This window comes from Leptodactylus fuscus, chromosome 9 (genome assembly GCF_031893055.1).
Source record: "Leptodactylus fuscus isolate aLepFus1 chromosome 9, aLepFus1.hap2, whole genome shotgun sequence".
NCBI lineage: Eukaryota > Metazoa > Chordata > Amphibia > Anura > Leptodactylidae > Leptodactylus > Leptodactylus fuscus.
The window spans coordinates 15,823,450-15,835,953 of NC_134273.1; the positions used below are offsets into that span (position 1 = coordinate 15,823,450).

Here is a 12,504-nt window from a genome sequence, read left to right on the forward strand (position 1 = left end):
CTGAGAATAAATCCAAGATGGAATATCTCCTCCAAACAGAAGAGACCCATCCGTAGACGATTGTTTCAGGGTTATTGCCTATCATCAGGGTACTGGCTGGATGGGTTCTGTTGGTCAAAGATGTGGGTCAGATGGGGTGCTATGTCTCCTTAAGGAAATTTTGCCCTTCATCAGGCCTCCTTGCAGTGTATAATGGGACCATACATAGCTCTATACAGACTCTGAACAAGAAGGCAATGCTCGATCCCAGTAGCTAAGAACACGTAGTTGTAGGGATGAGCTCTGTATAAGAATGTAGACCATAAAGTGACAATTCTACTACATTGGACACCTCCACCATAAATGAACAAGTTCCTGTCCAGCATGTAGAGAGTTAACTTGCCGTCTACCAGTTATACGGTGAGATGAGTGTCAAGGGGCAAAGACATTACCTTGATTTACATATTATAAGGTGCGAGAAACCATTTTTATGATGTCTTTATTAGAAGCAGCGCAACCTTCCATCTCTACTATGGAAAAAGCAAAGCTGCAGCCGTCTGCCAGGAATTGTACGCTAAGCTTAGAACGGGCAGTAAATTCGACCTAAATCAGGCAGACGTACAAAAAAAACACTGAATAAAATAGGAATATGGATGTGAATGCAAAGCATAAAAATACACAGTCCTGTAACGCTTCCCAATTTCAGTGGTAAATTCCGACATTCCTGGACCTGACTCCTTATGTGCCACTTGAATGCCATTCTGTCCGGTTGCGGAGCTTATGTCTACCCAGGGACACAAACAAGGTAAGCTGCGGCCGGATTTAGCTGCCAACATCTGGCTGCTCATATTGAGGGTAAAGGACCTTCAAAACAGGCGCAGGCTCTGCATATACTGTATTAGAGCCTTCTGTTGGAGGTATATAGAGAAAAGATTTCACAACCGCAATGTAAAGGTTACAATATCTGTATAGATGCATGTCACTGAAAGCGGCATCCCTCACTATAGGATAGTGCCATTGGTTGGACACCTACCACCCTGATGGAGATCAAAAGATGTCTTAAGGGGACCAGTCACTAGGTCTGAAAAGCCCAATGACATCATTCATCTGATCGGCGCTGTCACCCTGAGAATTTTGGTGTTTCGTTTATCCAAATCCGTTTAGCCATTCCAAAGTTATAAGCCCTTTTAGCATTGATACAAAATAGAGTCTACTAGCCAAGTGGGCGGTAACACTGCAGACAGAGACTCCGCCTCCAGAGAAAACACAGCGTTACCGCCCACTTGGCTACTAGACCATATTTGATACCAACACTAAAAGGGCTTATATCTTTGGAATGGCTGAACGAATTTGGATAAGCAATACATCAAAATGCTCAGGGTGACAGCGCCGATCATATGACGGAGGTCATTGGGCTTTTTAGATCTGGGGATGGGTTCCCTTTAAAGGGATTCTACCATTAAAACATGTTTTTTTCTAATGACCACATCGGAATAGCCTTAAGAAAGGCTATTCGTCTCCTACCTTTTGATGTGGTCTCCGCCGCATCGGTCATCCGAAATACCGTTTTTTCCCGGTATGCTAATGAGTGTTCGGCAGCAATGAGGGCGAGCTCCAGCGCTCATACACTGATGGAGGCGTCCCCACTGCTGCCGGAACTGGGCAATCCAGCCACGCCTTCTTCCTGATCTGCCTCCTCCCCTTCTGTGTCCTCTTCTTTCGTCGTCATGGGTGACGCATGCGCAGTCGGCTCTGGCACCGAGACCCTGTTAGAGCTGACTGAGCATGCCGGCCGGCAGCCATATTTGCGAGGCCGCAATTGCGCGCATGCTCAGTACACTCTGCAAAGTACTTGCCGAACAGAGTGTACTGCATATGCTCAATAAGGTCCGTACAGTCCTCCGACGACTGGATGAGTTCCCTTTAAATTTAAGACAGGTGAATGGAGCCCTATGGATACATAGGACATATATTCTACATAGGGTCCTAATGCAGTGTGAATTGAGTCATACACATTCTCAAATCTATAATACTCTCTTCTCGTTTGTCATGGACACCCCCAGACATAAAGGCCTGGTTGCAGTTGTAACCGGTATAGCTATCCTCTTATATTCCTCCTGGAATAAACTGACAACCAGCTGTCATCGTTCCATGTATGAAAGGGGCGTGTCATTGCACGTTCTGTCCCTCTCAGCACTGATTGGCTAGTGTCAGACAGTGCAGGGACACGCCCCCAACTGGTAACCCTCAGTTGTCACTTTATTTGCACATTTCTAGGAGGAATAACAGAGGAACACCACAAGGTAGAACGCTAAGAAAAGAAACTGCAACATCGTCATAATATGCAAAATACAGATAGTTACTAAAACAGTCAAGTCATGAGAGCGGATAAGTCCCCTTTAAGCAACAGTACCATTTTCAGCCAGCTCTCTACGCCCCTGCCGGATATTGCCCAAAGGCGACAATTTCCGATAATGGGACTTTTTATGGCTATGTTACACCCAGCAGTCTACACGTTACTGAAGACCTTTAGATTATTTCCACCCGTATCTCTAAAGGCTTAAATATCAATGGTCTGATGGATTTCTACATCCAGATTTTACTACAATCTGGAGTAAGTCTGAGGAATACTCGCACCATCCAACAAGACCATTAAATATCCCCTATGGCTACCTCAAACGTCTTTGTGGTAAATATCTGACGAGAGGCCAGGAAAATATAATGGCAATGCTATGGGAATGGTGATTGAATATATTCTATAAAATATTAATAGAAAATCTCCAGGTCTGTGAGAGGGTAATGGATACCCCGGGAAGAAGGAAACACCTTCCAGCAATTACGGACCTGGACGTCCTCGCAGTGTTGCCTAGCACTTCTTCAAGTACTGGATGTGCCAAACCAAGTGTGGGGTTCTGGTCCGAGAAGTGAACTGTGCGCGTCTGTTTAGCTCGCATGCACACAAATACTCCGTCTGATTATTACCTGATATGTGGTTACAACTAGAAAAATGAGAAGTAGCAGAAAACCTTCATTGGATTGGGATTCCTTCATCCGATGCAAGGATTTGGTTCATTGTCTTAATATCCTGGCCGAGGCAAAGCAGCTTGATGGTCTTGCCCAGCACCAAGGAAGTGCCCGCCAACCCCCTCCTATACAGTCTCAATTACAGGGATACAATATCCATCATTAAAGGGGTTTACAGGGGGAAAATAAGGATCTCTTTGACTATCTTACTGGATGGTGACTTGCTGGTTTGATTTGGTTTCCGATACTCATGACCTGCCCGATACCTGGAATCCCCACCAGTCAGCTGCTTGAAGAGGACGAGCACTTCTTCACTGCTTAACAAGCACAGCATTATCCATTATAAAGTGGCTATGCTTGGTTTTGCAGCTCAGCCCCATCACGTGACAAGTCATACAACTGTTTCTAATGTCTTAAAGGGGTTATCCAGCTTCCAAAAATTACCTGCAACTACATCCACTGCAGTACTAATTCCTCACTGTTCCTTTGTGCAATCTTTGTTTGGCCTTACTTGCTGCTCCTTGTATCACTGTTATTTACATGCAATGAATCTGTGGACAAACTACATTTCCCAGGATCCATCTGCCTGTGCTTGCAGCTCACAGGGGGAGGGTTTGAGCTTGCAAAAGAAACATCACTGCAGGATATGACCTCAGACATGGGAGGGACTTATTACCTGTGGTTTCATTGCAGGGGAGAGTGGAGAAGGGGAGGGCACAAAGAAAGTGAGAGCAGGAAGATGGATCCTGGGAGATGTAGTTTGTCCACAGATTCACTGCAAGTAAATAACAGCAATACAAGGAGCAGCAAGTAGAATAAAGCGCAGCAAAGGGTGCACAAAAGAACAGTGAGGATTTAGCACTGCTGTGGATGTATTTGTAGATAATTTTTGGAAGCTGGATAACCCCTTTAGGCTATGGCCACACATAGAGCGCCGCAGCCAAAAAGCACTGCAGGAAAAACACATCGGAAATGTATAGGGTGAGTGTTCCTCTGTGTAGTTTCTTCTTCCATTATACCTAATGGGAAGCCGCCATTTCCGTTGGTAATGACATGCTGCGATTTCTGGTTTTTGAAGTTTTGAATTTTTTTTTGCAATGTGTGTATGGGATTAACTAGAATCCATTACACTTTGCAGGGACTGTAAAATGCCCCGTTTTTTGCCGCTGCATTTACGTTCCGGCAAAATTGCGGTGTTTCCGCTACGGGTTTCCTAAAACCCTTCCTTGAAGACCCCTACTAACTTATATGGTCAGCAGTATGAGTACTCAACATCCATCGAGTAGACCACCATGGAGGTCCATGGCATATTCGATTAGAGAATACAACTCTAGCTAATGATCCTTTCCTAGAAACCTGCAGCCGTGTCCCTAAGTTTTGGAAACTTTTTCAATCCAATATTCCATTCCCAAATAAATATAATAATAGAATTTAACTTGGGAGTTGTATTTCGTTTCGGCCATCACAGGCCGTCCTAGGACGGCACAGAGGAGAAGTTTCAAACCACAGAACTTACCCAATAATGCAGGGAAACACACACTATTCAAGTCACATAGAGGCGCATACAAGTTGTGGACCACCCTGTTTGTAAAAGTTATTTTTCCAGCAAATGTGAGTAAATTGAAGGTTTGGCGAGAAAATTTATACAGAGGACTTTTGGCGGCAAGAATATAAATGGAAGGTAACTGATACCTAGCCCAAAACCCAATACACTTTAAATCCGGCCATGATAGACTTTCCAGTAAAGAGCGAGACGTGCCCTGTTAACTTTTATATACATTTCTCCACTAATAACCTTTAATTGGTTCCTTGTAAATTTAATGCACAGAACAATATACCATACAAATGTACCAGTCAAGGGTCGCAACGTAATAATTCATTAAAGGGAAACTTACCCCATTCATAAGTGTTGATTTCCTCTTCATCTCAAAAGTAACGTTTCGTGAAATTTATGGATCTGACTTATTCTGTAGGAACTCAAACTACTAGTGGAAAAAAATGCTCTTATTAGGCAACTTTGGGTAAAAAAAAATTGTTGATGGTCAGAATAGCTCCGCATACGAGTCCTTCAAAATGGTGGACTCTGCTGTGGATACTTGTATAAGTCAAGGAAGTCCATGGCTTCTGTCATGGCCAGGGCAACAGGTTCAGCGCTGGCCATGGTTTCCATCTATGACACAATGATATAGTCACATTGCGGAGTTGCTAGAATTTGAGGCCAAATTGGTTTTCCCAAATGGCTCCATCCGCTAGAAGAATGGGGCTGGTCAGACCCTTGTTCCCGTCACATGAGAAAACCATGGATGGCAACATGGAGAAACGTTAATGGTTACGCATACTTAGGTTAGTTTTTGGTCCTAAAGTCAGCTAGAATTAAAAGAGTAATTCTACCACTGGGTCCACCCATGATCACTAGAATAGGAATCTCATATCCCCTGTCCCAACACTGGGACCACCGATGATCACTACATTAGGAATCTCATATCCCTCTGTCTCACCACTGGGACCATCCATGATCACTAGAATAGAGATCTCATATCCCCCGTCCCAACACTGGGACCACCAATGATCACTACAATAGGAATCTCCTATCCTCGGTCCCACCACTGGGACCACCGATGATCACTACAATAGGAATCTGATTTCCCCCGTCCCACCACTGGGACCACCGATGATCACTACATTAGGAATCTCATATCCCCTGTCCCACCACTGGGACCACAGATGATCACTACATTAGGAATCTCATATCCCCCGTCCCACCACTGGGACGACCAATGATCACTACAATAGGAATCTCATATCCCCCGTCCCAACACTGGGACCACCGATGATCACTACAATAGGAATCTGATATCCCCTGTCCCACCACTGGGACCACCCATGATCACTAGAATAGGAATCTCATATCCCCTGTCCCACTACTGGGACGACCGATGATCACTACAATAGGAATCTCCTATCCCCTGTCCCACCACTGGGACCACTGATGATTCTCATGAGTTTGAATGGACCTACAAGAACTTGCATGGTCAACCACCACTCCATCTGAACTTAGACTACAATGAGGAGGCATAGGTGGACTTGGGACCCTCTTCTAGTGATGGCCGATCATACATCATTCACTTGTCCTGTGTATAGGTGATAAGTTCTTTTAAAAAGGAGGTATTTTATCTATTGTGAAATTGAGAACTGTAGGGTCGCTTAATAAATTATTCGAAGGTCTATGAAGACATGAGAATTTGTTTTAGTACGGATAGCTCGGCCCTCCTTAGGATGTTTCCTATTATAGCCGGCATGTCTTTGTTGGCATGTATTTGCTGGTATGAGTGATATATATCCTGACAGTTGCGTTGGTTGTGTATGCCCTTTGATGAGTACACATCTGCTACTTGTCGTGCTGTTGAGTGCTTAGTTGCAGCACTTTATAGCTGAGTGTACTCAATGTGCGTATTATACTATTTATGGCCCCTTTGTTCTTCAGTCTGCCGCCTTGCACATCATATGGATTCTATGCCATATACTATTATTGTTTACACATCTCTCCATATAGAAGTATTATGTGCTAAACAGATTGGATTCAGGCTGTATGTGTTTACTAGTGGACGGTTTGGGGTTAATCGCTATGTATTAAGGATCACAGATCATAAACCAATGATCTACCCTGCCGGTAGGACTTCGGTATCAATTTGGGGCTTGACCACTAAATCCTATTTCCCTGGGCTATAGTAGCCAGCCCTTTGCACCTTCAACCTCTATTGATCAGCTATAATCTGTGTGGAAACCTAATAGCAGGTGTTCAGTTTTCCTGCAGCTCCCCCGCAGGGGAGATGTGGTATTACATGATGAGCACTGAAATTATAACCTGTCCATGTAATGAATGGACGTACTGAGTCTTCCAGATAAAGATGCTTTTTGTACTTTATCTCCACTCCGGATAATTGGACAAGGAACCTCCTTTATTAATCTTAGAATGATATCATGATGCTTTTTTTTTTTTTTTTTACCCGAAAACCTATTTATAGAGAGGACAGAATGAAATCTATAGAAAGCAAATGAAAAGAGTCAAAAACTTATATTGTGAAACAGATCGAAGGACGTTATTTAGGGCCGATTAATACATCCCACCTCTCTGACCTTGGTGGACATACTGTATATCTCATATACCTCCCGCTGGTGTTATAGTAGCTCCTGAATATAAAAGTAGGACTGAGCATTCCTCCTGACACCTAGCCACCAAGAGCCGGGTTAGATAGCCTGAAGTGCCTGTGTTTACAATGTAGTCACTGTAGTAGATAACCGTATCATCTGTGAGCAAATAGCTTCGACAACCGGGCCTGTAGACCTGCATAAGGCACTTTGCAGCCTGTCACCAGCTATCCCTGAAAGGCCGTGATATCTGGCCAGAGAAGGCATCTGTCACCAAGGTGTATGGAAAAGGATGCAGAAGATCGGAGTAATGCAACCAGGCGCTTTCAGGACGGGAATGGGCTGGGGTGTAGCTTAAAGTTCTTCAACGCCAATGCTAAATCTGTAACAGGGCTCCCAAGTATTGTATAACACTCGTACCTTCTTATGTTGTAGAGGCATTTTTGTCTGCTTCCTCCAGGTTCTGTTTTGGCCAAACCTTGGTTTCCGAGAATGGTTCCAACGCAAGGTCTTGTGATCAGAACCAGCACACACCACCTAACCATCCACCTCTTCGCCCGTGTTTACCGGTATTGCCTGTACTATTGGGGCTGACAATGTAGATTATTGTAATAGTAAAGCCAGACCCCCTGTAAACCCAGGAGAGAGGAGGCAGATCAACTTAGATTCTGGTTCTGATCACAAGACTCTGACTTGAAACAACCCAGGAAAAAATAGAAGCCCAGAAGAAGTAAGTCCATGGACAGTTCCTTTAGGGAGTGATCTAATTGATCAAGGGCTGTGGACACTACTATCATACCTGAATGGTCTGGAAGTATAGGGCAATATTGTAACTAGAGATGGGGACCCACTTTGTCACAAGCCGGATTTGACGAATTGTTGGTCTTATCGAGAACGAACAATTGGGGGTTCGTCTGGGACAAACTAAAATGGCCATCATGACATGCATTGCGCTAGGGTCTCTCCTTGCATAGTCCAGCAGTCCCCTGGGCTTCCACCTTTTATACTCTAGGGTTTTAAGAGACCCCAAAGTATAACAATTTCAATTGTTTGACCCGAAACGAATCAGGGAACTGAGAACCCAAAATGAAACAAATCTAGAGAGATTCGCCCATCTCTAACCACAGCCATGTGACAGATCTGTACTTATGACGATTTCCATCTACCGGCCAAGGCCAGCTTTAGGCTTTTATTGCCGCACGCATTATTTCACAGCACTTGACGTTCGCTTGGCTTTACACAACATACATGTTATTTTATGTAAAGAACAGAGGGAAGAGGCTTTATCCTTGGAGTCCGGATACAAAGGCTTGTAACAATGTATTTGCATTATTCATTTATTCCACCTTTGTAATTCCCGGTTAGGTTCTACATCACTCAGTAAGGCTATTAGCTCAAGGATAATAACAAGTCAATGGCCCAGGTAGAAAATGTCTTTTTTATTAATAAAAACATACAAGCCTTGACATTAAAGAATAGAATTATTGCACAAAGATGATATATAAAGCCATTGTTCTGATGTATTTATTCAAGACGTTCCAGTAATGTCAATGAGAACTTTCAAGATATGGAATTGTTTAGTTTGCGGTCCGGACCTATACCAAATGCATTGACAAGCGGTGTACAGTGAAAGCACACAGACCCCATAGACTGTAATGGGGTCCATGTGCTTTCTGCACGGTCTCCGCATGGAACATGCAGATAGAAAAGTACTTCACAATCTACTTTCCTGTCCACGACTCGTGCAAAGACCATGCTAAAAGCAAATGAACCCCATTATAGTCTACGGGGTCCGGGTGCTTTCACTGCACACCGCTTGCCAATGCGTTCGGTAGGGGTCCCTATGCGACCTAGATGTGAATGAGGCCTTAGTCTATCGAGTATTTTACTTGCTGTCGCTGATACTTCCCTGCATAAAATAACTTCTAATTTCCTTTTTTGCAGCACGACCACATTGCCGTCCAATACAAGAAACATCAACGAAGAGGAAACCGCAGATTCCCTCGTGTGGATTTCCAACCAAGATGACCAGTCCGAGGTGTACGTGGAGCTCATGAACGTTCAGAGCGGCACGACGTCGGCACATGGCCTGGCCCTGTCTATCATCCTGCCGCTCCTGTTGACTGTATATATGAGCACAGTGATGAGGACTGCGTCCTGACAGTACACGGATCGAGTCCCGCTTCGGACATAGTCTGGATGAACTTTCAACGAGGAAAAGAAATAAAACAAATCAATGCAACTAAGTGAAAAATAAGAGTATTCTTGGGAGAGGAAGCGGAAATAAGTGCTGTGTCCATAGTCTGTGCCTTCTTATACCCATGTTTGTGCCTATATACAATGGGGATATCAATTGTTGGGGTGCTGGAGTCACGTTCATGTCAAGGTCATGTCGATTTCACCTAAAATGGTGAACATCCTCGATGCAATGCAAGATACTATACAGGGTCCCCAAGTACCATTTCTTATTTTGGTATATAATAGTGGATATTGGAAAACAGGGCCTAGGAGCGACTATAACTTCTGCACATATTAAAGTTTGGGTACTCTGTGAAGGCTGGGAGTGGGGTCAAGTCAAAGAAAAAGTGATATTCCCCTACTTCAGATCCTTAGTTCGGCAGAGAGTCCCTTGTTTCCTTGGTGGCTGGATTGGAAGGGTAGAAGCTCAGATGACCACAATCATCGGTGACATCACTGCAGATACCAGAGCCAACCAATTACTGGCCTCAGTGGTTACTTGTTGGGTCTCCATCATGGTATGAAGGAGAGAAACGGAGGAGTCAGGAGAGATGAGAGAATCTTCTATAGCCTGAGTAAAATTGTCCTACACAAACTATCTCAGATAACTTACTCAATACCTATCCAAAAATGTAGCCACCTTTGGAGCACGAATGTAGATCGGGGCCGCGTTGGTGGTTTCAAATGGAAGACCATGTAAAATTTTTGAAAAATAAGCACAGCCCCTGCTATATCCAACCTAATGTCCGTAGACTGAGAAGCTGAAGGTGGAAAGACGAGAATAACCTACCAACATTTATATATGGACAATGTTTTTGTGTTAAAAAAAAAAAAAATTGCTGCTTTCGTGGTGGTGTCGAATTTGCAGTCACATCACGGTACGAGCATTTGTAAATCTGTTTCCTGGTTGTGAAATCTTCTTATGGTCACATAAGTCAAGCGACCAACCCCATCACCACCATCCTGGACCTCCCATAGGTCTCCTTTCAGTAGTTTCAAAAAGAATTTCACCCTATAGATGTCCGGAATCTATGAAAACCAAAACTGGATAAGATGGAGAGTTTGTTTTAGAGTTACCCAAGCTTTGTTCGTCTTGGCACTTGTACGAAATCCTATTCTTTTTGTCCCAAGTAGCAACGATATGCCACAACAGGGCTGGGAAGGTTTTTTGGGATTTATTTATTTATCCAATTCCTGACCCCAGTAGTGACATATGGACCCTATCCCAAGGTACTGCCAAACTTGGGGCAATGGGGTCTTACTAGCCAGCCATGGACCTGCAATAGGAGAGGGAAGAATCAAAAAATTGTATATCCAAAAAATCTCTATTTTTTTTTTTTCAATTTTTTTTTGTCCGTAACAAATTTTTTCATCCAATTAAAAGATTTTTTTACAAAAACATAATTTTTTTCAGTTTTCCAACACAATCCCACGTTCCCCAATAGGTACCAGGAAGACAGAGGTTTAGGGTAAGCGGCTACAATGTATAGTATTATATAGTATTATATTTTTGTTATTTTTTTTTCAGGCCTCCATCAGTACTGGAAGGGTAAAGTTGTCACATGCAATCACATATATTGTCTTAACATCTTCTTTTTCTAGAAGGATCTTTTATTTCCCATAGTGCTATGGGGCTATGTAAATTTAAGTTGTGTTCATACGAAAATGTATTTATTCTTGTTTTATTTTTTTTATTTTTATTTTTTTGCCATGTACAATAAATAACATTCTAAAGTAGTGCCTTAAATACCTAAATTAATATTTTATATGACTTTATTGCACAAGTTTATCAAACCTAAACACATCCGAAATTAATGTTGTTTTATACAAAGACTTAAAATATCTATGTGGATAAAAAATAAAATAAAATAAAAAAATTATATCTGAGCAATGCGTTGGGTGTGGTTTGTACGGGAGTCAATATTAGCAAATTCGGATGAGCAGAGAGATACTCCAGTCAAGACATTGACGTGGATGGCACAGTAATAGTTACTACTTAAAGGGATTCTTTACCAAAAGTTTCCTGTGCTTTCTATGAAAGAATTGGATGTGTCAACCTATACCTGTTCATATTTTTTGCGGCTCCTTTTATAATCCTATATATCACATCTATAAAACCGGAGCCATTGCCTGTCTGAATGTTCAGTGACTCACTTTCCCCCCTGAGTCTATAGGGTTGAATCAGAGTCACTTCCTGTATGATGTAATCAAGTGGACTGTACCATTTGCAGTGCGGGGGGTGGTAACACAATATCCTATCACAGTTAGATGAATAGACAGATTCCTATCATACAGTTATAGTGAAATTTAGGATGGTGTCTATTCTGAAGAAGACAGAATGCTGCAATATAGAAAAGTAAGTGAACTCCAAACAAACGCAGGTGACAGATGGGTGACATAAAAAAAATGTGTAAATAGTTGAGGGTCCGGTCATTCTCCTGTGCTCACTGTTGCCTCCTGTTGATTGCTGGAATTGTACGAGTTGTCAAGAATAGTTGGTGAATGGAGGTTGTCAATCTCAAGCCTGTTCAATCTCAGGTGCCTCTGCTAGCAACAACTTTTATACTGCCCCTCATCACCCTGTGGACAATAATGTAACTGCACTGGTGTTATCACTGTTGGCTGCTTCTTAGTTTAACTTATTTCTGCTGATATCACCATCTTAAGTTATTGGTCCTTGCTTCCGTCTCTCCTCCAGGCTGTATACTGAAGCTCTATATTTCTGTATTGGTTTATGTATATAAGCACAAGCCTGCCATAAACAAAGGACTTCTACTATCAAAGTTGGTTCTGTACTAACACCTACTGTACAAATTGCTGCAGTCCTCTCCTTGCACCTCTTGATCTGTACTGACATCCCCCAACCTTCTGCACGCCTCTCCTTGCACATCTAGTTCTCCACTGACACCCCCAACCTGCTGCATTCATCTCCTTGTACGTCTTGCTCTATACTGACACTCCCAACCTGCAGCACTCCTATCCTGCCAGCTTTGGTTATATACTGACACTCCCAACCTGCTGCACGCCTCTCCTTGCACCTCTGGTTATATACTGACTCCCCCAACCTTCTGCACGCCTCTCCTTGCACCTCTGGTTATATACTGACTCCCCCAA

At 43.0% G+C, this 12,504-nt stretch overlaps 1 protein-coding gene across 1 annotated transcript in view; it reads left to right on the plus strand.

Annotated features, from left to right (window-relative positions):
- The window catches only part of TRABD2B (TraB domain containing 2B), a 183,591-nt gene extending 172,399 nt beyond the window's left edge, over positions 1-11,192 (plus strand). Inside the window, exon 7 of the mRNA XM_075286244.1 lies at positions 9,097-11,192. Coding sequence (XP_075142345.1) covers positions 9,097-9,313 — 217 coding nt within the window. The 3' untranslated portion in view covers positions 9,314-11,192. The remainder of the gene's footprint in view (positions 1-9,096) is intronic.
- Positions 11,193-12,504: the final 1,312 nt, after the last annotated feature.